Source organism: Corylus avellana, chromosome 9 (assembly GCF_965113065.1).
Source record: "Corylus avellana chromosome 9, dhCorAvel1.hap1.2, whole genome shotgun sequence".
NCBI classification, from domain to species: domain Eukaryota; kingdom Viridiplantae; phylum Streptophyta; class Magnoliopsida; order Fagales; family Betulaceae; genus Corylus; species Corylus avellana.
Window position 1 is genome coordinate 21,882,137 of NC_142498.1, and position 24,085 is coordinate 21,906,221.

At 35.8% G+C, this 24,085-nt stretch overlaps 6 protein-coding genes across 11 annotated transcripts; 3 read left to right on the forward strand and 3 right to left on the reverse strand.

Moving 5' to 3' along the window:
- Positions 1 to 310: 310 nt before the first annotated feature.
- On the reverse strand, positions 311 to 3,844 carry LOC132189775 (2-oxoglutarate (2OG) and Fe(II)-dependent oxygenase superfamily protein). Of its 3 annotated transcripts, none has more exons than XM_059604563.2 (8): positions 3,541 to 3,844; positions 3,363 to 3,447; positions 2,931 to 3,028; positions 2,653 to 2,750; positions 1,537 to 1,666; positions 1,231 to 1,418; positions 945 to 1,034; positions 311 to 615 (listed from the first exon to the last, which is right to left on the reverse strand). In XM_059604563.2, exons 1-7 carry the CDS (start codon positions 3,729 to 3,731, stop codon positions 961 to 963), a joined length of 864 nt encoding a protein of 287 aa, XP_059460546.2. In that variant the 5' UTR covers positions 3,732 to 3,844; the 3' UTR covers positions 311 to 615; positions 945 to 960. The 3 variants fall into 3 exon arrangements, 1 of the variants encoding a protein (XP_059460546.2); XR_015909077.1 differs by having other exon boundaries at positions 603 to 615; positions 945 to 1,030; XR_009441062.2 differs by lacking the exon at positions 311 to 615 and having other exon boundaries at positions 2,657 to 2,750.
- Positions 3,845 to 5,082: 1,238 nt separating this feature from the next.
- EMB1793 (LYR family of Fe/S cluster biogenesis protein) lies at positions 5,083 to 5,741 on the reverse strand. Its single transcript, XM_059604566.2, has one exon. The coding sequence runs from the start codon at positions 5,704 to 5,706 to the stop codon at positions 5,248 to 5,250; it is 459 nt and encodes a 152-aa protein (XP_059460549.2). The 5' UTR covers positions 5,707 to 5,741; the 3' UTR covers positions 5,083 to 5,247.
- Positions 5,742 to 8,738: 2,997 nt separating this feature from the next.
- Positions 8,739 to 10,610, forward strand: LOC132189770 (Pentatricopeptide repeat (PPR) superfamily protein). Its single transcript, XM_059604556.2, has one exon. It carries the CDS (start codon positions 8,853 to 8,855, stop codon positions 10,449 to 10,451), a length of 1,599 nt encoding a protein of 532 aa, XP_059460539.2. The 5' UTR covers positions 8,739 to 8,852; the 3' UTR covers positions 10,452 to 10,610.
- Positions 10,611 to 10,827: 217 nt separating this feature from the next.
- Positions 10,828 to 12,830, reverse strand: LOC148583922 (LYR family of Fe/S cluster biogenesis protein). Of its 4 annotated transcripts, none has more exons than XM_088510608.1 (3): positions 12,713 to 12,830; positions 12,202 to 12,309; positions 10,828 to 11,273 (listed from the first exon to the last, which is right to left on the reverse strand). In XM_088510608.1, exons 2-3 carry the CDS (start codon positions 12,305 to 12,307, stop codon positions 11,131 to 11,133), a joined length of 249 nt encoding a protein of 82 aa, XP_088366734.1. In that variant the 5' UTR covers positions 12,308 to 12,309; positions 12,713 to 12,830; the 3' UTR covers positions 10,828 to 11,130. The 4 variants fall into 4 exon arrangements, with proteins under 4 accessions (XP_088366734.1, XP_088366732.1, XP_088366733.1 ...); XM_088510606.1 differs by having other exon boundaries at positions 12,202 to 12,317; XM_088510607.1 differs by having other exon boundaries at positions 12,202 to 12,321.
- Positions 12,831 to 17,069: 4,239 nt separating this feature from the next.
- On the forward strand, positions 17,070 to 18,101 carry LOC132189777 (uncharacterized protein At1g76070). The gene has a single exon (XM_059604565.2). The coding sequence runs from the start codon at positions 17,111 to 17,113 to the stop codon at positions 17,909 to 17,911; it is 801 nt and encodes a 266-aa protein (XP_059460548.2). The 5' UTR covers positions 17,070 to 17,110; the 3' UTR covers positions 17,912 to 18,101.
- A 2,341-nt stretch (positions 18,102 to 20,442) lies between these two features.
- On the forward strand, positions 20,443 to 23,398 carry LOC132162945 (protein FAR1-RELATED SEQUENCE 5-like). Its single transcript, XM_088510591.1, has 3 exons — positions 20,443 to 20,531; positions 20,974 to 21,115; positions 21,194 to 23,398. The coding sequence occupies exons 2-3, from the start codon at positions 21,061 to 21,063 to the stop codon at positions 23,311 to 23,313; spliced, it is 2,175 nt and encodes a 724-aa protein (XP_088366717.1). The 5' UTR covers positions 20,443 to 20,531; positions 20,974 to 21,060; the 3' UTR covers positions 23,314 to 23,398.
- The last annotated feature ends 687 nt before the right edge of the window (positions 23,399 to 24,085 follow it).

Below are 24,085 nucleotides of genomic sequence, written 5' to 3' on the forward strand. Positions count from 1 at the left end.
AAATCAAATTATAATTATAATTTGGGTGGTGGATTGAAGGGCAAGTGCAGTTTCCCTTAGAATTAATAAAGAGGCATGCAAATTAAAATACTTTTAAATTTAAAGCCTAAGTTGGGCTTGGGAAAAAGGCCTATTTTTCCGGCCCACATTTGTATATCCAGGCTGCATAGCTACATCTTTTTTTTTCTTTTTTTTGGATTGCTACATCTTATTTAAGTATATATCACCGTCGGAACTGGCTCAAAGTAGAAAAAGGACAGCACGTGCTTATTAACAGCTCTTAAGCGAAAAGGAGAACGCAATTGAAAAATAAAAAAATAAAAAATCTATAAGCACATGTAATTTAGTGATTATTTTTTAAGTTTACAGTTGGCTATCAACACATCATTTGCAACCCATCTTCCCATCCCTGATGATCTACAACTAAAATTATTTAACTTTCTGCAACAAAGGAAGCCTACTTTATTCTTCAAAATGTGGGGCGGGCAAACAAGTATGCTCGTTAGAAAGAATGGGAGTGCATCGAATGAAGAGGATTGATCAAGGTAGCTGAGTTGTTAAGGGATACATAGCAGCTTTGGGAACACACCACACTGTGTTAGGCACCACCTGTCTCTGGAAGACAAAAAGAAGCCGCTAATATTCATTTGAGTGAACAATTTTTCTTTTTTTCTTTTTTGCAAGTACGACAGACAACACAGACAACAGTCAAACTGAAAGTGGGGGGAGGCAGGTCTTTTCTACTATAATGAGAATGCAATAAGAATGGTTTCGGACTGCGGCTTAATGTGCCGCTTGGTGATCATAAAAATTTACACTTCTATTGACTTTTCAAACTTCTTAGGAAGAGAAGACTGTGATGGTGTCAATTATATCCAAGAGTTGGAGAGATCCTCCATTGAAACACAGAAGTGATAGCAGGTAGTTTGAGAATAAAGAAGTACCTTTACAACCAATGGCTTAAACCTTGTACTCCTCAACATGCATCCACTTCGTAGCTGACCACTTGTTCCCTCTAATCACAGGGCAACTACCTAGCACAAACCATAACATGAATAATGAAGTCAAGTCATTGATTATATGTCAAATAACTAATCCTGACAGTAATAAACACGAGGAGTAAGAGAACTACAGCAAAGAGAATAAAGCCTCCCATTCTTCTGAACTGCAGAATCATTGTTGAAGTGCGGTTTAAGTTATTGACGATAAATAAATTGAAGAATTGCTAACCGTGCAAACTTGAAGGATCTAGTGAAGCATCAGGCCTCATGCTCCAAAATAGCAATGCATCACCCCTTTTTGGTTTCACCGATAAACCTTCTTTAGCACATTCAGATAACTCATCCCACCATGGCACAGAGCTAAAGTTCTTGTTTGCTGCAGGAAACACCGTCTCACCTCCTTCTTCAACATCTGACCTACACCCAAAGCAGAAATGACAAGAAGGATAAAGGGGAAATTGAAGCAGATAAGACACATCAAGCACAAATTTGAGAGAAGTGCTCCAGAACATGGGAAGAGGGAGTATAGTCTTACAGATACATAAGAACAGTAGCAATCCGCTGGCCCCCATTCTTGGTGTTGAACTCATCAAGGAAGTAATCAAAGTGAGGTTCGTATTTCTGCCCCACTTCATAGTGGAGAATTTGAAGTCCCTCTCCATGGTCTGTACATCGTATAGTTACCATGAGAAATGTTCTAGACTCTTCTCAAACATATTCAGGCTTAACTACAGCTTCCCCTCATCTTTGAAGAAGAAAAGAGAACACGAGGCCAACAATCTTCCAAAACTTAATGATAACAGAACATGTGATAGAGATATACCAATACTAAAAATGTTTGATTTTCATATGTGCCCCATTGGCTATTAAATTATCTGCACCAGTGCACCTATCTATGGTGTCCTACAATGCCATTCGTAAGTGATGCGATGACAACTCTCCAACAATCACTTTGGTTACAAAAATTTTTCCCCACATTATATTTGACTCATAAGGTAGCTCCAAAACTTATATCAACCTGGAACTCTAGATTTTAGAAATCCCAATGAAAAATTAAAAATAATCATATAATGGGCATAAGTATTCATGCATATGCCCACTCTTCCAAATGTCACCCAACAAACTTCATGATTGTATTGCATTCTGTTTGGATCTTGGGTTTGTAAAAGATTGGAATTAGCACTTTGGGAGTCTTATTGTAAAGGTTAGATACAACATTTTCTGGCACTGACTTAACCTAAAAGCTTAAGCCAATGGATTTGGGTACACCAATTTTATTTAAGCTACCACTCTACAACTCTACGTGGGAATCTACCACTTAACCAAATCACTTTCATTTGAATATTCCAACACACTCACTGCTTACACAAATAGCATGATAACAAGTTTAGGAATCGTTGATGAACACAGATAGCTAACAGTAGGTCAAAACAGTCATCATAATGAGACATAAAATTGTTACAAGATAGAAGAATGCCATTGTAGCTAAGTACTAAAAAACAATGTAACGCCTAATTAGCACACAAATGCATCTAATTTGATCATTGGAGAACATATTAAAAGATCAAAAAGAAAAATCTGAGCAAAAATAAATTAGTCAACAGAAAAACAAAGCTATATGTTTACACAGGTATGATTTTAAACTTCATACCTACAGGTATGAAAGTGAAGTCTGCTATCCTTTTCTCTACATCCCTGACAAGTTTATCCCGTCCTCTCCTCAGAAACATTCCGGAACTCGTACGGACCCTGAAAAAAAAAAAGGTATGTCTACTGTCTTATATACTATATCTAGAGTATAGCTAGTTTTTTTGAAAACGATTACTGATAACATCAACAAATCATATAATGCGGATTAACCTTTCATTTTCCTTGGAATATTTAATCTGAACCAAAAGTGGAGATAGATGGGGCTTAAAAAATACAAACCTGCTATCTTTGCTCTGACCAGTTGTGCTATCAACAACAGTTGACTTTTTCAGATGAGGTTTGGCAAGACTTATCAAGGACTCACATTCTTCCTTGGACTGATCAAAATGAAAACCAAAACATTTAATTATATGTATCAAATCTCTCTACGTTCTATTACATCAAATAAGTAATTCTTAAGACATGCCAACATTCTTTATATCATTTGGGTCTCCAATTTCCATATTCTTTTAGAAACTCAACCCTTCACAGAGAATCTCAAAAACGAAACATGTAAAATGGACCTTCACATTCACAATAATATTTTATTATATAAGCAACAGACGGGCTGAATTTCTACTTCCATATCCAAAGCAGAACCCAAACAAGATAAAAGTACACACACAAAACAAATACAAATAAATGAAATATATATATATATATAAGACTAACCAAAAAATTGTGGTAAATAAATGCCCTGGGCTCCCAAGCAAGAATTTCGGTCCACTGCTTCCCTCTCTCCCCAAGCCCTTCACGTCTGGGAAAACACACGCACACAAGACAGTCAATCACCGTTGATGCCAAACATACCGAACTATTCACGATCGTAGATTACGAGCAAAACGCATACCTCTCAAAGCTCTTGCGTCTAAAGGAACTGAGATCGTTCGGCGGAGAATCGTCGGTGCTGATGGGAAGCGAGAAGATTCCGAGAGCCAATAACATTAGCAGAAATACAGAGAGCACGAAAAGCGTGGACAGCAAGAGCGTCAATGTCGACAATTTCCTGCTGTGCAAGCGAGCGTACCTTCCCTTCGCCATTGTTGGACCCCAAACCCTAATTTTCGAACAGTGACTATAAATTTCCCCAATTTTGGACCCCTCCGTGATTTTCTCAGATGCGGAGTTACGAGCATCGAACTGACTCGTATTGCCCATTTTAAGAGCGAAGGTTTATATATACAGCTTTTTCAAAAATGTACATTTCAGTTATTGGAATAACCTAATGACTCAATTAACCCTGGAATTCTTCTAAATGACGATGTAATTTCGTACTGGCGGTGAGTCAATTGATGGGTGGTTTGGACATTGTAGCGCTCATGGTTTGTTGCTGTTGGCTGCCCATGGTTTGTTAATACACTGAAGACGATTCCGGAGTCCATGTAATAAGAAGTTGGAAGGAAAAAAAGGGGGAAAGAAAAGGAAAGAAAGAGGAAGCCTCATCCCACACCTACTACTTTTCAAAACAATCAAAATGGACCGTGGATTGAAGAAGGAAAGCTTGACAATTTTGAAGCCCACCTTCGGACCTAAACCCAAATTTCCAAATATGTCACTATCTCAACACTAAATAATAAATATATGCCCGCAATTAATAAAATAAATTAAATTAATTGTTTAGTAGATGACGTAGTAAATAATACTTAGATTGTTATATCAGTGGTCGATCACCATACGGCATTAGAGACCGAACGTGAATGGGTTAACATTTTGTTAAGTTGGTATTTGTTATTTTTTTATGTAATTTTTCTTTAAGTATACTAAAATTCTATGAGTATTATGTTAGGAAAATGGACTAAACGAAATGATTTATTTGATATCGGTTCAAAAAATATGAAACATTGATAAAATTGAAAATCTAATAAACTATATTTGAAAACGATCAAAAACAAAATGAGCCAGTTTGATATTTTTCGTTAGGATTTTGACAAACATAAAACATTTTTTTTTCTTTCTAAGATTATGTTGAATCATTGGTTATTTTTAAAAATAATAAATTTAATTATTTAATTAATATTTTATCAATTACCGAAATATAAAAACAAGGATACAACTTTTTAAAAAACTTTGTCGGAAGTAGAGGAGTTTATAAAAGAGTTGTTATGGAAAGTTATAAAAGAGATGTAGCAATGTAGCATTGCCCTTACGGGGCCAGTCGACAACATCTGCAATCAAACTCTGGATCTTTCCAAATATCCTCCTTGTACCAATGGAGAAAGCAAAACTCAGGAGGAAGAAGACGAAGATCCAGTAATCTACTATACACAGAAAAGTCAATATGCCCAAAGGATGCATTTGGTTTTGCATTTTCCAAAAATTCCACTGTTATTACAGAATTGTTTTTTGTGGATATGAACCTACAAAACCTGAATCCGATTCGAAATCCAAAATCATATGTAATTAAAGCCTTTCCCAATTCAAGAACAATAGATCATAGAATTCATATACACAACTTACATGTAAACGATTCGATTCAATTCTTCATCCCTCCAACAACGAAATCAAAAACAAACCAAAAATTTCAATTACAGATGAAGATCAGAATCAGAATCAGCAATCATCGTCGATCCCCACCGCCACGATCCCTCTCAATCTGCTGCCTCTGCTTCTCCACGAGCTTATCGAGAGCTGACTGCACAGCATCACGCCCGCCGATGAGCAATCGGGTCACGATTTCCGGGTCGGTCTCCAACCGGGCCTCCTCGAACTCCTTCCGGGCGTTCTCTCTCAGGACGTCTCGCCAGAGGACGCCCCGCGAATCGGGCCACGCAAAGAACCGGGTCGCCCGGAGGATGTCCCGGTAGAGACTAAGCGCCTCGCGCCGAGTGTTGGTGAGTCGGCGCCGATTCTCCAACTCGGCCTCGTTGTCGTCAAGGGGCTTCTCTTTCTTCACCAAGTGACGGTCCAAGAGCTCTTCCACGGTGTCAGGGCCGTTGTGCAGGAGACGCTGGAGGAAAACGCCGTCGTGTCGGATCAAAAGCTTCAGAGGTTGCCATTTTTGTATCTTCATTGCCATCTCTCTTCTTGGTCAGTTTTGATGTTGGGACTTGGGCGAATGAATAGAACTGTGGAACATAGAGCATAAGGTCGGCCTGTTGGGCTTTATGACCTTTTTGGGTTAGGTGGACGAAGCCCAATATCTATCAGAGACATTGATTAATACAAGAAATGATAGGTTAAAAGGATTGAATATTTGAATGGGGCCAATCGAACTACTAAAAAGAAGAGGTTCAACAAAATAAAAATGCTAAGAATATTAAATCTTTTATGAAAAAATTGATACCAAGATGATGTTGAGTTTATTCATTGTAAATGATCAAAACAATTAATAAATGTATCAATGAATAAGTTTCACATCATCTTAGTATTCATCTCTTGTTAAAAAATTCGATACCTATAACATTTCTCTATAAAAAAATGAGGTTTATTTCTGGTAAAACTTTATGTCTTTCGAGTCTAAATAAATAGGTATTATTAACTAGTACATACATTTTTTATGGAGAAAGTTTTCTTTCAATTCTTATCACCCGGTCTATTAAACATATGTTCTTTGAGCATATGATTCATATATTATTTTCAATATGATATCAGAGTTTCTTTGGTTGTAATGGTTGTTACAGGATATGGATGCCTTTTCTTTCCTCTGCTACTCATGTATACTACGATCATACGTTGTACGTCATCATCTTCTTCAGGGCTTACTACAAGTTATTCGGTTGCGTTTCATGATCAACTCATGGACCTTTCACAAAGTCATATCCTTCGGGTTGGTTTCACGATCTTATCTTTAAAGAAAATGAAGCAACTTGATATGGCCTTCTATACAACCCATCCGCAAAGGAAAAACAAATGCACTGCCTTTTCTGCAATTTAACTCTTTATTTCTGTCCTAATAAGTAATAAGGCAAAATTTCTTAACATTGTTTTTGTGAAAATTGGGATTTGGTTGTGGGAATCCAATTCCAAACCTTGAGAGTCGATTTACACGAAAGATTCTCCAAGAGAAATCTATTCGTCTGTATAGGACTTTACGCATGTCATGGCATTCTCCTCTTTGGAATAATCAAGTAAAAAAAAAAATAATAAAAAAATTACAACCATCAAATAATACAAACATTAGGGAAAATAAATAGGTGTAAAACAATCAATGGCGGAATCATAACTTTTGATACGAGGGGCAATATTACAAAAAGAATTTATTGGAAAAATAAATAATTATTATTGTTCCTTCCTTTCATGCAATTCACATTGAAGAAAAAATAATGTTCTAAAACTAATATTGTATGTATCAAAACCTTGGCAATTAGGCCATATATATCTCTCAATTAACGCAGCTTGTCAATCCACCGTCTGATAGTTTTGATCACCCTCTTGTCCAAAAACTCAAAGACTCCATCATATGGGATTTCAGTATCCAAGCCATTGACTTCTTTCTCCAATCTCTTGGGTTGCCAGAATACCTTACTTCCGGCCTCAGGAACCAGCGGCTCCTTAAGCTTAATATACTGCCCATTCCGATGATTTTCGTTGAACGGAGGGGATGGTGTCTTCCATGGCTGCAGTGGCATCAAATCCGTCAATTGCATTAGGCTTGATTCTCTGGTAGAGACCATATCGAACGGTGGATGTGTGCACAAAGAGAAGCAGATCTCTGTAGAATATATTGTTGAATTATATACAACTATTCAAAGGGTTTTCAATTAACCTTCCTGTACTTCAATTACTCTTCTATTTAGAAGTAGGAAATCTATTATGGAAACCCAATTCATATCGAAAAAGGCCACGTAATCATGATGCACATATACAATAGGATTTGAAAATTATATTTAAAAAATAATTATAGCGTGCGTTGTAATGTAGCTAGCTTCCTTAAAGCGATTTTTGGAAGAATGTAGCACATAGAGTATGGGATAGATTCCTGATTGGAAATGTTAAATATATTGGATAATATATTAGAAACGGAAGGAAGAGAGAAGAGAGAGAGCGGAAGTATATAGCATTACATTTATTCTATTATAATTGTGTTGATAATGAATACAAAGACCTCTATGTATAGAGAGGCAAGTAACCTAATAGACTAAGAAAAGGCAAACCTAGTAGACTAAGGAAAGGTAAACCTAGTAGACTAATAATACTTAAGAAAGTAAATAACTCTAACATAATATTCTTAACAGGAAATATGGAGAGAGTCATGCACTGAGAATTTATTCAACTACATTTTTAAGTGGAATTTGAGTTGTCTTTAGGCTAAAAGGAGATTTGTGGGATCGGAATCTCTGGTTATTGTTCAAGTGTAAAATGATTCTTGATGAAATTTACCTGTGAATCTCGCACTTAGAATTGTATGAAGACAAGTAAATCTTATCAAAATCCTCCCTCATAAGGGCTCGAATTCGTCTGTCAACAAATGACGGTCAGTCTAATTTTGGATTTGTGTATATACGTGTTGTATAAAATACGCTCCAATTAGCTGGTACAAAGCAGGTCATTATTCAGGCAATTGTGCTCAAGTATATCCAACAATCCACGGTTTATGATCAACCAAATGTTTTAGCCTGCAAAATCAGCTAGCTAAATGATTTAACCATATGTAATCCCTAGTCAAATATTATTGATATCTCTTTCTAATAGATTTTTTTTCTTAACCTTTGAGATTATGTTTGGTTTGTGATTTCGTAGGTTAAAAGTATATTTTAAAATAAATCTAAAAATGTCTTGTTTAGGAGTGCATTTTCAAACCATGAGTAATGAGTGCGTTTTAAAAAAGTACTATTTTAAAGGTTGAATTACAATTTTACCAAATGCTTTTTATTTTTCTATTATTATTTTTTTCTATTCAAATTTACCAAATGCTTAGTTACACTTTAAAAATCTTGTGAGCCCAACAAGGGCCCGATTAGGTTTATATGAACATAACGGCAGGTCTAGTTACGAAAATTTAACAAGCCCAATCAATATTATGATCCGCCCATAACCTTAAAAGGAAAAAAGAAATTTGCAATGGGACTAAACGACGTCGGTTTTTCAAACGAATATTACTCCTTTCTGACCTTCCTTTCCTCCCTTCCCTGTTCCCTCCCACTCGTCTCTCTCGCAGCCTTTTGTTTGTAACCTGAGCAAGACTCAGAAACGAACTATCTAAACGAAGCTATTAGCTATCCAATGGCCCTTATCAAATCAAAGCTACGGTTACTCCACACTCTCTCAGAGCGCGTGCTCATAATCCAGAGTTATTCATTTTCTTCAGAAGCCCAACATCTTCAAGAGGATGATGACGATACAGGCAATAATTCCAAAACTGCTCCGACCGCTAAACTAACCTATGAAGAAACCCTAATCGCCGAAAAACTACACTCTATAATCAAAGACCACCACCGCAAAAACCCAAACCCTAACTACACCGCGCCAAATCCTAACTACACCATCCCCAGCCTCTCCCACGACTTCTCCCAGATCTCCACCGTACATTCCATCAGCCCCTCCATCGTGCGTCGCGTCATCGAGAGATGTGGTGGTGTCCGCCATGGCATACCCTTTCTCCAGGCCCTAGCGTTCTTCAACTGGGCAACGGCCCACGACGTCCTGGCCCAGCCCACCCCCGAGCACTACAACGAGATGGTCGACCTCGCCGGGAAGGTCCGCCAGTTCGACTTGGCGTGGCACGTGATCGATTCAATGAAGGCTCGGAACGTGGAAATCACCGTCGAGACCTTCTCGATTCTCGTCCGCCGGTACGTGCGGGCCGGTCTGGCCGCAGAGGCGGTGCACGCGTTTAATCGCATGGAAGACTATGGTTGTAAGCCCGATAAAATTGCGTTCTCGATTGTGATTGGTATTTTGTGCAGGAAAAGAAGGGCAAGTGAGGCTCAGTCATTCTTTGATAGCTTGAAGGATAGGTTTGAGCCCGATGTGGTTGTGTACACGAGCTTGGTTCACGGGTGGTTTCGGGCGGGTAGTACTTCGGAGGCCGAGAGGGTGTTTAGGGAGATGAAGATAGCTGGGATTAAGCCCAATGTGTACACTTACAGTATCGTGATCGACGCGTTGTGTAGGGGCAGCCAAATCACGCGTGCCCACGACGTGTTTGCGGAAATGCTCGACTCGGGCTGTGACCCCAATTCGATAACTTTCAATAACCTAATGCGGGTTCATGTGAAAGCCGGGCGAACTGAGAAGGTCTTGCAGGTGTATAATCAGATGAAGAGGCTTGGATGCCCTGGTGACACGATCACACATAATTTTCTTATAGAGACTCATTGTCGGGATGACAATCTTGATGAGGCAATTAAGGTACTTAATTCGATGGTTAAGAAAGGGTGTAGCGCGAACGCGTCTACGTTTAATTTGATATTTAGGTGCATTTTGAAGATACGGGATGTGAATGGTGCTCACCGAATGTATGCTAAGATGAAGGAGCTGAACTGTAGGCCTAACACCGTCACCTACAATATATTGATGCGGATGTTTGCTGACTCGAAATCAACCGATATGGTTCTCAAGCTGAAGAAGGAGATGGATGAGGATGAGATGGAGCCTAATGTGAATACGTACCGGGTTTTGATCTCGATGTATTGTGGGATGGGGCATTGGAACAATGCCTACAAGTTTTTCAGGGAGATGATTGAAGAGAAATGCTTAAAACCTAGTTCTCATGATTATGAGATGGTTCTGCAGCAACTAAGAAAAGCAGGGCAGTTAAAGAAGCACGAGGAGTTAGTGGAGAAGATGGTGGAGAGGGGATTTGCTTCCCGCCCTTTGTAGAACTAGCTATAAATTTTTTGCACCTATGAGCCCCATTAGGTGGTCATTGAACTCTCTCGATTTTTCTCTTTTTGGTCGCAGATTATGACGTAATTGTTTTTGCAATGCTTGTAATCATGTTTTTGACATTGTATGTGGGACAATTTTGATTTCCTTGTACTTCTTGGTCACAAATTTTCGGATATAATTTAGAAAAAAAAAAATTTGCAAAAATTGGTCTCTGAAATTTTTACGTTGTGATAAATAATTCCTTTGGATTTCGAAAGTAACAAATAACTGCAGCATGTGTGTACAAAAAATAGCTTTCTCAGTACAAATGCATCTTTCTCTTTTTTTTTTTTTTCTTTTGGAGGAGGGGTGGGGGGGGAGAGAGAGAGAAGGGGAGGGGGAATACGCAACATACAAGACAGTAGTGGCAATGTTTATTGATTCAAAATCGACTAATGTGGTTCTCGGCTGAGCCTAATGAGAACCTCTTGGAGATCAATGGTAGAAATGCTTAAAACCGATTCTGCCGCTTTATGAGAAGATTATCCAGCAGCAGAGCAAGGTAGAGGAATCAAAGAAGCATATGGGAATTGGTGATAATTGAAGATGGTTGATGGGATTTGTGAAGCACAAAATCTATAGAAGTTTAAAAGAGGAAAGACATCCAAAAGAGACCAAATGCAGTTTAACACTAACAGCGACCTTGCATATCAAGCATCTCATCCAGACCTTTCAATCTCTCTAATCCTTCACTAATCAAGAAACGAATCTTTTGCTTGTCGTTGCAGTTCCGGTTATTCTCCATCTCCTGTCTAATCGTCTGTCTCAATTCAGCTGTAAAATCCATTGCATATCACGCAGTAAACATGAGAAAACGAGATCAAAAAGAATATTTCATGAACTCAAGAACTAAGAAGAAGTTGAATCAACTGAAAAAGTCTTGATAAACATATGATTTACGAGCAAGCAGACCAATTAATAAATTGGAGAATGTAATTCATGAAAATCTCAGTAGAAGTTCTTTTTTGTTTTTTCCTTCTAAATGGATATCAATATATACCGTTAGAATTATGAGATGTTCAGTAATCCAGGGAAATGATTCTTTCATCAAAACAGAGTTCCTAATAACATTTTTTTTTTTTAAATGACAATGAACCCTTCAAAGCAGGGCCCCTTGGAACCCATCCTGTGGGGTAAACCCCATATTACATACACTACCTCGTCCAAAAGAACGTAATTGAGGAGACTCGAGCAGCTGACCTCATGGTATTAAACCAAACGAGCGACCATTCGAGATAACAAGATGGTTTTTAAGGTGACTTGAACCACTAAACTAGGAAGAACTGATCTGTTTGTTCCTAGCTAGACCGCAGAAGTCTGCAACCCAAAATTTCAGTCTACTAAAATCCACTATAAACTTCTTTGACAGAAAGTTTTTAAGAAGGGAACAGTTGCATAGCAATGAATTCAAACTAAACATATCCAGAAGTTGATAGAAACAGTTTTCATTGTGAACAGCTCTCGATCAATGAAACTAATTGATGCAAATCTTTCCAGGGTCTGGCTAGAGGAAAAGTCACAGCTGAAAGTCAAGCAAAGAGCAAGGCCAAGTAAAGTTTGTAGAACAGCATACGAGATTTGGCAAAGAGACTTGTCAGACTACATTATCAACTAACTGAAATCTACACTCCTGAGTAATTTTCTCTAGAAATATTATTGTAATTATTTAAACAGATAATTTTTTCCAAGTGCAAAATTTCACCTTTAGCATGAGCAGGAGCTCTCCGAGCAGTCCTTAGCGCCTGCCTGTAAAGCTTCAGGACTCGAGCACGGAGAATAAAGCCCTGCAAATCAAAGGAGAGAACCATCACTGATTCTCTTCCTCAACACCATATTTTCATATCAAAGTATGTCCAAGGAGCACAATATGACCCTCATTGCAAAAGCAACTCATCAACAAACTATTCAAAGAAGGAAAACAAAAAATAAATTCTGCACAAACCAAAAAATGCATATAAGATCAATGGGCAATGAACCGCTTTCATCAAAATACGACAAAATTTTAAGCATTTAGGTTGAAGACTATCCAAAACCTACAAATTTACGACTAACAATGACCAAATCTAGCTTAGTTGGCACAATCCCACCAACAATTTCATGGAAATGTGACGAATTAGATTCCAGAAGCTAAAGCGAGGGTTTTTCTTCGAATTTTTTAAAATTAATGGAGAATAAATACGTTTAATTCAAAACAAGAACTGAAATTGGCATACCTTGGGGCAGAGAGAATGGCGTCTACCAAAAGATGAAGCTAGGGTTTCACCCAGACCTGCAGAACCAGATTACCTCGTTGGGAATTTAGCGGGAGTTGTTAATTTGGTTTACCGTAAAGTTGTGTTTGGCATGGATTGGATGGAATAAGATCCTCCCCTTTTATTATTTTAGCTGTAGAGGTTTAATTTTCTTCTTCCTCAAATTTCTTTAATTTACTAAAATTGATGAGTTATTTTATAGTCCACTTAACTCCCTCAAATTACCATCTCAATGACAATCTACTCTACAAACTATTAATTGTGACAATTTACCCCACAAACTACCAAAACGATGACAATATCCCTCCAATGATAACAAAATGACGAAATTACTCCTATAAGGATCCGATTCAATTGTCATTGGAGTGATAGTTTGAGAGGATTAAATGGACTTTACCCTTAATATTTTATTTTATAAATTTAACAGTGTATAAAATGCCTCGTAGTTGTGAATATGTTAAAACATCATTTAAAAACAATATAACATAATATTATTAGATAGGTAAAATAAAATCTTAACGGTAAATTTATTTATTTCTATTTCGCTTAAAATTGATAGGATCTTTAAAAAAAAAAAAATTATAGGATCTTTGCCAATGCCATATGTGCATGGCCAACTCTGAATTTATGGTAGCACAAGTACTTCATTTTTATTTAGCTTTCATATAGTGAAATAATTAAAAGAAATGCAAGATTGTGCAGGATTATAAGAGAACATCAATTAGTTTTTTTTTTTTTTTTTCTCACTAAAATGAATCTCCACCATTTATTTTTGCATTTTGTTTTCTTAGCACATATTGTATTTGTAACAAGTAGTAAAGTAGTGTGATGGATTTTATATATACCTATATATGTATATATAATGGATAATCCACAATTATATGCCGAAATGCTTTAATACCGTATTTTTCATTCCAATATACACAAATGAAACGGTTCTTGCAAGAAAATTGATAATGTCAAATACAGCACACTTTTACTTGAGAGGCAAAGAAACAAAAACACGTCAAGGTAAGCAGTATGAGCACTTGCCACTTCGGCAGTAACTAGTAAGCTCCATGCGCTCATTTATATATATATTTGCAATAAAATAAAATAATAATAATAAAAACCCTCTACCAAATTTGAAAGAATCTTTAGGATTTTTTAATGAAAAAAAAAAGTGTGAATTTGTCAATGTTTTCATACTGTTATTAAAAAACGAAATTGAGAGACTTTTATTATATTGTTAATAGTTATCTACCAACTTGTAAAAAATGTTAAAAAATAATATTCTTCAACTCATTTTAATTTCCTGAAATTATTTATGTTGAATATTGTCTCTACAAAATTTGATATCAACTTGTTAGAACTTGTGGCTCATATTAATACCAGTAGAAGGCCAAGTAGATAGGAGTGGAGTGAATGTCGCGATAGCAACGTTCACGGAGCGGGAGTATTTTGGAGATTTCCTTAATACATTCGTACAAGTAAGATTTATGGTTTTTCCTATATATATATATGTATGATGTAACCCTAAGTCATTATGAGTAAAAATACAGCCACCTTTATATGGACGTAGGCAAATTGTCAAACTACGTTAAATCTGTGTTTTGACTCTCTCTTTTAATCTCTCTCTTTTCAATTATATATTATTCATCAATTAATGTGCAGGGTAACAACACAACTCGTGGCCGCTTTCATCATTTTTTGTTTTTGAATGATTTTCATTTATATATATATATATATATATATATATATATATATATATACCCTGAAGTTGCTTCTTAAAGGCCGCTGATATATTGGTCAAGTAGCACTTCCTACCGTCATCCAAAATAAAGGTCAAGGTTTTGATAGAGTCCTTGCGAGCTGCGAATGATATTTATTAGGGTACCCAACCTATGTGTTGGATTGAAGAAAATTTTGTACCCTATTAAAAGAAAAGAAGAAAAAAAATTGGTTTATACTTTCTTCTTCGGTTGAAGGTTGGAGACTAGTGCCCCCACATTATAAATTCGGAAGTTTCCCATGTTCTTCATAAATGTTCATTTCCCATATCAAATATTAATATCAATCAAATGAGATTCATGTATATACACAAGCTCCCACAATGCATGTGTTAATTTTAAAGAAGGATCAAATCGCTTTGGCCGAATTCGTGAAACAAGTTTTGAGTGTTTTGGCTTTTTGTTTGATTTTTAATTTTTTTTGGAATGAAAAGAGAAGGAAAAAAAAAAATTCAAACAAAACTCACCTTGGTATCCTGCTCTAATAGTCTAATGTGTGAAGAAAATGCATTATGTATTTTCAAATGGCATTTGAAAATGTACGTCCAATTTAAGAAAACGATAAAATTCATACGTCCCAAGTGCCAATTTGAATACTTTGGAGGTGGAAAAATGTTAGAAATTACAGCTTATTTTATTTTTATCTTATTTCAATAATGTTGCATTGCCAATTTGCTCTTGAAACATATTTTATTAATAATAAAAAATAAAATCAATAGCTATTTTTAAAAAGTTTATTAAACTCTATATTTTTATTAATAACTTTGTAACCAAGACATTAATCGAATACCAAATCCCTTTTATTGTCTTTCGTGAATCGTGAAGGTTTCTCTCTCTCTCTCTCTCTCTCTGTGGCTGCGGCATTATAAGCCCAATTAATCTTAATCTCGTGTGCTTAAACGTTTTTGGGTGGAATTTTCATGCTGACTTCAATCACATTGTACGCTGCATGATTTGTTTGACTTTATCGAAAAATGTAGCAATCCAAAATTTATTATAATCGTCATTAGGTAAGACAAATACAGCCGTACCCGATTATTGATTAATATTATCACAAATTCAAAATATTGACCATTCCTAATTTGTCACGTTTTGAACATTTACCGACGGTGATTGGACTAATCTCGTACAACTACTAATTTTCCAAATACAACGTACGAGATGAGATGATTATCGGTGTATGAAATCACAAGAGATATAGTTTACATGATTGATTCTCTTGTGGGACATAATTTTTTTTTTTTTTAATTCAATTTATAAAACTGTAATATATTATTTAATATATAAAAAAAAACTTATTTTTTAATATTTAAAAAACATATAACAATTTTTATAAGCTAAATTAAGAAGAAGAAAAAAAAAATCACCCCCACTCAATTGGTAAATTTTTGTTTGTCCTTATCTTATATGGAGCAATCGAGTCAAAGATCGAAACTAGCAACTTAAGTCTAGACATCAGATGCCTTTCACACATCATATTTTTGTCATCTTGCACCCGCTAGCTACATATAATAGATATTTTTTCTTCGCACATTAATTTATGTGTAGAAAAACATGGTCGTAGTGTGAAATTGGCACACAAGCCTCCAAAATTAGAAGAAACTTGTACTCGAAGTCCAGGTTCAAAAACCATTCTTATCAAATGATGGAACGTTAGGCTCATAAATAAATTTTATAAAAAAAATTTTATAAACTGATGTGACACAATATAATTGAATATAAGATAAGTTTAAATGAGTTTTATGTTATTTTCTAAATGTTATACACCGATTGAGTTTTTCTTTAAGTTGGGAATAAGATTTGGTTTTTTTTTTTTTTTGGTAATTTAGTTTAGTAAATGAGTAATGCCATGAATCAAAATTTTTATCGGATTTGACTAAAATATAAATGAGAAATATATTAAGATAAGAAGCCTAAACATAAATATGAATGAAAAATATATCAAGATTAAAATTAAATTAATATATAAAAATATAAAAATTAGTATCCGTTGTAAGTTAATTTTAACGGTTGGAACGAGTTTGGATTGAATTCTGAAGCCCTAGTTGACATTTTACGAGTCTTGGTTGGTTTTTGACCACATGAACTGAAAAGTAATTTCCCACGCTTTAAATTTCATGAAACTACGTCCGAAAGCCGTTTGCCAAATTATATATATCAGCAAAAGATACGAATGAGGTATGTAATGATTAGGTCAATCTTAAAAAGTCATAAACTGAAGATAGAACCAAAGGGTAGCATGTCATGTTAAATTTATAGCCGTTAATTAATTACTCCCTCACCAAACAAAAATAAAATAAAATAATTTAATAGCGAAGCCGATATTTTTCGATGTTTTTTGTGTGCAAGAAGCGTAAACATGCATCCACCGCAAGCTGTATTATTAAATTAAGGTGGAAAACAGAAGGGTTGCTCAGTCCCACCATCTTCTTTGACCGTCTCTTTCTCTCTCTTTTGACAAGGTCAAACCTCAACCATCAGTACTGACCCACCCTTATTAAAGCAACACTTTGTTTTCTCGCAAATATATAGAATTGTTCGTTGAGGAGGAAGAAACTGAACTTTATCTTCTTTTGCTCTTTTTTGTACAATGGAGAAACAAGCCAAACCCAAGAACAAGATCTTGAAGTTTCTACCAAGAGCCGCCTCTGTGGCGGTATCCTTCCAAAACCCTTCCTTCAGCCCAAGCAGGGACAGGAGATCGGAGATTCACCTAAACAAGCTCAGAAATCATGCCGGGAGAGGATTCTCCGGTCCCATGATCATATCAATGATTCCTGATGAAGCTCGACGGAAGACCAAGAACGGGGGGTTTGATTCTCAAGAACCCACCTCGCCCAAAGTCTCATGCATGGGCCAAATAAAGCACAAGAAAGAGATGATCAAGAAAGCTAAGCGCACTGCACCGGCGCCGTTGCCGCCGAAAAAAGTGACGACGAAGACGAAGGGTTCTTCTCCTCCCCGCGAGCTAAAGAAGCATGCGTCGGCGATTAGGAGAATCTTTGGCGCCGGTGCAAAACCGGGAAGGAAATCTGATGCTTCTGTTGATTATAATAATAAGCCTGTGGTTCCTGATAGAGCGCCTTGTTTGAGTCAGATGAACCGGTTCGCGAGCGGACGTGATCACTCGTTGGCTGATTTTGATTGGATGGCTGAGATTGCACCGATACACCGGGATCACAGGAACTATTATTCGGATGAAGAGAGAGGAGAGAGTGATGATGAAGAAGAAGAGGATTTCATAATTCCTTTCTCCGCTCCCATGATGGTAGGTGGAGGAGAAGTGCCTTTGCAGCCAAGAAAAGAAATTAATCTGTGGAAGAGAAGAACCATGGCTCCACCTAGACCTCTCCAATTAGATACCATGGTCACAGCTAGTAAATCGACTTAGATTTCTCAGATTTTTACCCTTTTTTTCTTTTTCTTCTTCTTCTTCTATTTTGTTGCTTTTACATCAATTTGTGGTGCAAATATGTGATGAAATTTGTACAAAACAGTAATGAAATTTGAAGGATACTGTAATTGGCATGATGGTCGCCATCTCCTATTCATGGATATATGTAGATGAATGTTAAAACACAGACCTTTTTTGTACTTCGGGATTTGCTTTACTTTGTTATTGAGAGTATGTTTAAAATTATGTTTGAAAAATAAAGTTTTTAAGTTAAAATGTATTTTTTTGAAAAAAAAAAATATATATTTTTAAGCTTCTGTCAAAAGTTTGTTTTAACCATTTTTAGGCTTTTAAAACTCCTAAAAGTGCTTTCAATTTTTTTTTTATCAAACGGTTTTTTTTTCTTTTTCTTTTCCCTTTATATATATATATAGTATTAAACGCATTGTTAAGCTTCTCAATAGGATTGGGCACGGGTCGGGGTGGGCCAAGTATTGCCCATTTCTAGCACCCGCCTCGCACCATACAGGTTTGAAAATTGTAACCTGTCACACAGTTACATTTGATTTTATCAGCCAGGTATCGAGTATGAGAGGCAGGTGAGAACAGGGCGGGTTTTGTGGGTTCGAGTATTTATATATGTTTGGTTTTGTTATACTGTGAATCGTGTTAATCCAAAAAAGAAAAGAAAAAAGAAGTAAAAAACCTAAATCAAAGTTTGTCATCCTGTTGTGAGAGAGAGAGAGAGAGGTTGATTCGGTGGAAGCCTGAGCAGGAGAGGAAGAGAGAGAGAACAAAAGAGAGAGAATGAAAGAAACAAACCTTGTGATCGGAGCTCCGTCCACAAGGAGCGGCACAGAATGAGGCTGAAGGAGAGGGAGGCATGACTCGTGATAGAACTGAACAAGTTTGGGAGACGTGAGAGGGGGGGCGTGAGAATCTGAGAGAATTGAGGGAGATGGAGGCGTGAGAGAATTGAGGGAGGGAAATATTTTGGGTTATTAGGTTTAGGTTAAAGCGGGGTGCGCCGCGTACCTGTTGCCCAAAATTTTCTCTACCAGAAACCCTCCCCGCCCCGTATAGGTTGGAAGAAATCCAACCCGTTTCCGCATAAAAACAATTAAATCCGGGCGGATCGGGGCAAGTTTGCGGGTTGGATGAGTTTTTGCCCATCCCTACTTCTCAAACATACACTCAAACAGACCCTAAGCACTTGAGTCTTGATTAATTAACAAGCCAACTTTAAGTGGCCAAAAATTATATAATCAAACATTTTGATTATCATCCAACAAACAAGTAATCATTTAAGTTGAGAATTCTTTTTAAAGTTTTTTGCCATGATGGGCGTCTACATTTCTTGCATAAATGAATCATGAATGTTATTATAACAACTTTTGGATTAATTTGCTACCTAGCTACCTATAAGTAATCAGTATAGCAATGCAAATATGGTTAAATTATTCAATTTTTTTTTTAATAATGTACCGACATATTTATCATATGTCATTATTGATACCATTAAATACAAAAACATTAAATTTTAGTCATAAAATGAGTTCTCTTTATCCTATTCCACCGATTTTAGGTGGATTTAGGAGGCATGTCTACTATTTAATAATTTAAGTTTCCTTTTATAAGCGGCCATGTAACTTAATATCCTATATATGTTTGTATCAATTACCTAGCTAGTGTTAATGTGTAATTTAAAGGAACACTGTGATTTCAAATCTATAGTGGCTGAAAGGAAAATAGGAAAACATTTAATCGAACTAATTAATTAATGAGCGATTGCATCGTTGTTAATATAGATATTCAGTTTCCATCAACCAGCTAATTGAAAGAGCGCCAATATTATTAAGCTTGTACAAAGTGATGATTTTGTCATTGCGTGTCTTCTTCACTTCTTTTCCATTATTCTTTTTGTGAGGGATTTTTTTCATGAGCTTTGCGATGTTCTATTCTATGATTCTATCTAGTATCTGGTCTAGATCTGTGTAAATTAATGAAACTTGGGTTGAAGGAAATCTTTTAATTCAATCTATTAAAAATAAAATTTATTCTTAAAATATGGGATTTTAAGAAGAAATAATTAATCATATTAAAATTGCATGTGTAAATTAAAAAAAAAAACAAAAAAAATCAATCCCAATTTAAAGAAATATCAAACGAAGTTGAGTTTAACCAAAAAGAGAAAAATTCCTACCTTTGGGCTTTGGAGCTATTCAAAAAGACGAAGTATATATATATATAGGGAAATGCTAGAGATCCGGACATTTTTCCCGAAACTAATTTCCAGAATGATGTGGAGCCAACGTGGTTGAAGCCACGTCTGTTAAATTCAAACAAGTAAAAAAAAAATAGATGGCCCACAGAGATTGCGTTTTGGTTTGGCATTGGAGAAATGGTGTGTCAGAGTGATGGGCAACAAAGACTATTGGTGCACAAGATGACAAAAATTCAATAAAAAAATTTTTCCTTCTCAAATTCATTCCTTTTCATTTCGCCCCAAAATTTTTCCCTCCCACCAAAGAGCGCCTCCTGCCCTCTGTAACATTCTTGTGACTCACCAGCCTCTCCACTACCGGACACCTTCACCTACAATCCATCATCTGTAAAGGTAACTGTGTTTTTTTTTTTTTTTTTTGAGCTATATATTTTTTTAGAGATTTTTTAATTGTTGTTGACGACACATATGGTTGTTTGATTGCTTTCTTACTAGGACTCTCCTACAAAAATTTAGACATTTTTTTGTATTTCACTTAGTTGATTTTGTTTTATTGATAATATTATATCTCTCTTTTGTTGGTTTTTTTTTTAATCGTATAATGAATGGATTTTTTTTTTTTTTTTTTTTTTTGTTAATCTTGGATTTTTGAATGGAAGAACACAGTTATTTAGCTTTCTTGTATAGGGCAATCGTTTTGGTGTATAAAAGTTTTTTTTTGGATTTTTTTTTTTTTTTAATGTTGATTGTGGATTGACAGGATTGAAACATGTTAAAGGGTTAACCTTGGTGCTTAGAACTAATGAGCATTGTTTGACTTTTGTTTCTTTGATAGAGAGGTTCTTTTAGCACAAAAGTTAAAGAGTTAATTTCTCTCCATCAAGTTAAGATCTCCTGTAATTTGACATTGATACCGAGTTCAATGATGAATGTGAGCAACAATGAAGCTCTTGACCCTCCTCTTGGCCCTCAAATTGGTTAGTTAAAAAAACAATTTGCTTGTATAGTATGATTTGTTAAATTTATGTTAATTGTTTTCTTTTAACTTTGTTTAGATATAACTACACTTGAAAATCAAATGGTTGAAGAACCAACAATTGGTATGATGTTTGATTCTGAAGAAGAGGTTTTTTCATATTATAAGCAATATGCCAAGCAAGTAGGTTTTGGTGTGACAAAAAGATCTCGTAGACTTGGAGATGATGGAAATGTAAGATATTTCACCATTGCATGTCTTCGTGAGGGCAAGTCAAAAAGCAAAGCATCTAATATAGTTAGGCCAAAACCAATGGAGAGAATGGGGTGCAAGGCAAAGATCAATGCAAAAGTAAGTCTAGATGGAAGATTTACATTGTCTAGTGTCGTGCTTGAACACACTCATGTAGTTAGCCCAAGCAAGACAAAATATTTTAGATGCCATAAGAAGTTAAATTCTCGTGTGAAAAGAAAGCTTGAACAACTAGATGATGCTGGAGTCCGTCCGAGTAAAAATTACAAAGCTCTTGCTATTGAAGCGGGTGGGTATGATAATCTTCCATTTGGAGAGAAAGATTGTAGAAATTACATTAACAAAGTAAGGAATGAGTTACTTGGAGAAGGAGATGCAGAAGCATTGCGTAACTATTTAATGAGAATGCAACAAAAAAATGACCGTTTCTTCTATGTCATAGACATTGATGAAGAAAGCCGTTTGAAAAATGTGTTTTGGGCAGATGCACGAAGTAGGGCAGCATATGAATCTTTTGGAGACGTCATAACATTTGACACTACATACTTGACTAATAAATACAAGATGCCGTTTGCACCTTTTGTTGGAGTGAATCACCATGGTCAATCCATACTTTTTGGGTGTGGGTTACTATCAAATGAGAATACCGATACTTTTGTGTGGTTGTTCGAAACATGGTTGAAATGCATGTCAGACCGAGCTCCAAATGCAATTATAACTGATCAAGATAGAGCTATGCAAGCTGCAATTCGGAGAGTATTTCCAAGAGCTAATCATAGATTTTGTTTATGGCATATAATGAGCAAAGTTCCGCATAAGCTTGGATCTTATTCTCAATATGAAAACTTTAAGGGTGCTCTATTAAATTGCGTATATGACTCTTTGACTTGTGATGAATTTGAAACAAGATGGCAACAAGTAGTTGAGAAATATAATCTTCAAGAGAATGCATGGCTATGTCAATTATATGGAGAGCGGCATCAATGGGTACCGGCATATGTGAAAGGTATATTTTGGGCCGGAATGTCCACTACACAACGAAGTGAGAGTATGAATGCCTTTTTTGATGGTTATGTGGGGCCAAAGACTCCGTTGAAGAAATTTGTTGGGGATTATGACAATGCTTTGATGAGAATGGTGGAGAACGAGCGTCTAGCTGATTTTGGTTCGTACAATAAAATGTTTCCACTTATAACTCTTCATTCTATTGAGCGTCAACTTCAAGCTATTTACACAAATGAAAAGTTCAAAGAAGTTCAAGAAGAGTTTAGGGGATTCATGATGTGTTTGCCATCCTTACTAAAATGCGAAGGTGCGATTTCTACATATGAAGTTATTGATCGTGTAAGAGTTAGTGGTGACTTCATAAAAGAAGTAAAATATTGTGTTTACTTTAATGACACTGAATGTGAGGTACAATGCACTTGTAGATTGTTTGAATTCAGAGGAATCATGTGCAGGCATGCCCTTATTGTTCTTACCTTGGTGAAAGATGTGAAAGAGTTGCCATCCAAATATATTCTTGACCGATGGAGGAAGGACTTGAAACGAAAATATACTTTTGTTAAAAGTAGTTATGACGATTTGAGTGGCAATCCTAAAGCACAAAAATATGATGATTTATGCAATGATTTTTCTGAAGTAGCATTTCTCGCGTCAGATTACAATGAAACCTATATGACAATGAAGGCTTGTATACGTAAGTTAAAGGAGGAATTGCTTTGTAATGGGTTAAGAAGTGAAAGCAGTTTGAGTAGTGCACCTTCTCTTCACATTCCGGGTGCATATTCGATTTGTAATGAAGCAACTGATGGGAGGTATCAGAAATGTAACAAGTTGCGGAGTCCTTTAGTTGCAAAAAGTAAAGGAAAGCCCTCGTCAACACGAAAGCAATCCATTGTAGAAAAAGTTGTTAGAAAGTTAAAATTAACGAAGGTGAAGAAATGACAAGAGCAAGTAGCAATTTGTATTCCTATTTTGATCCGTGTATTCCTATTTTGATCCTTGATACTCTACTGTTAGGAATACCTTGAAACTCTATAGTTTGTATTCCTATTACTCTATAGTTTGTATTCCTATTTTAATCCTTGAAACTCTACAGTTTCAGTTTGTATTCTTGTTTTGTATTCTTATTTTGATCCTTGAAACTCAACAATTTCAATTTGTATTCCTGTTTTGTATTTTTATTTTGATCCTTGAAACTTTACAGTTTCAGTTTGTATTCCTGTTTTGTAGATTTGCTTCTCTTTCTTGTTTGTAGTTATGCTTCAAGAAAAGCAAATGTACCCAACTGGTTTTTTTTTTTTTTTTGGTTTGTTGAGGATGTCATATCCAATGCTATAAAACATTCATGGCTAGAATATAGAAGAAGAAAGATTTATTAATGTCATTTAATAAATATGTTAATGATGTATACAGACCTTCGAGTTACAAAATCCATGTATGATGTATTCAATAGCAAAAAATTCTGATTTCCAGCAAGTGTTTTTTTTGGATGACACTATAAACAAATAGACAAATATTAGTAGTTTCATTGTATATGACAGACTTTTTAACCATCTTTACAACAACAATGATCAAAATATGAATATGGTCTTCAATCCCTCAAAACTTCAAGGTCTTCAATCCCTCAACGACTGCAACCTCCCAAGTACAGTAGACTACTGCAAAACCAGCTTTTTAATCGGACATACTCCAACTTTATCCATTACTTCAAGCT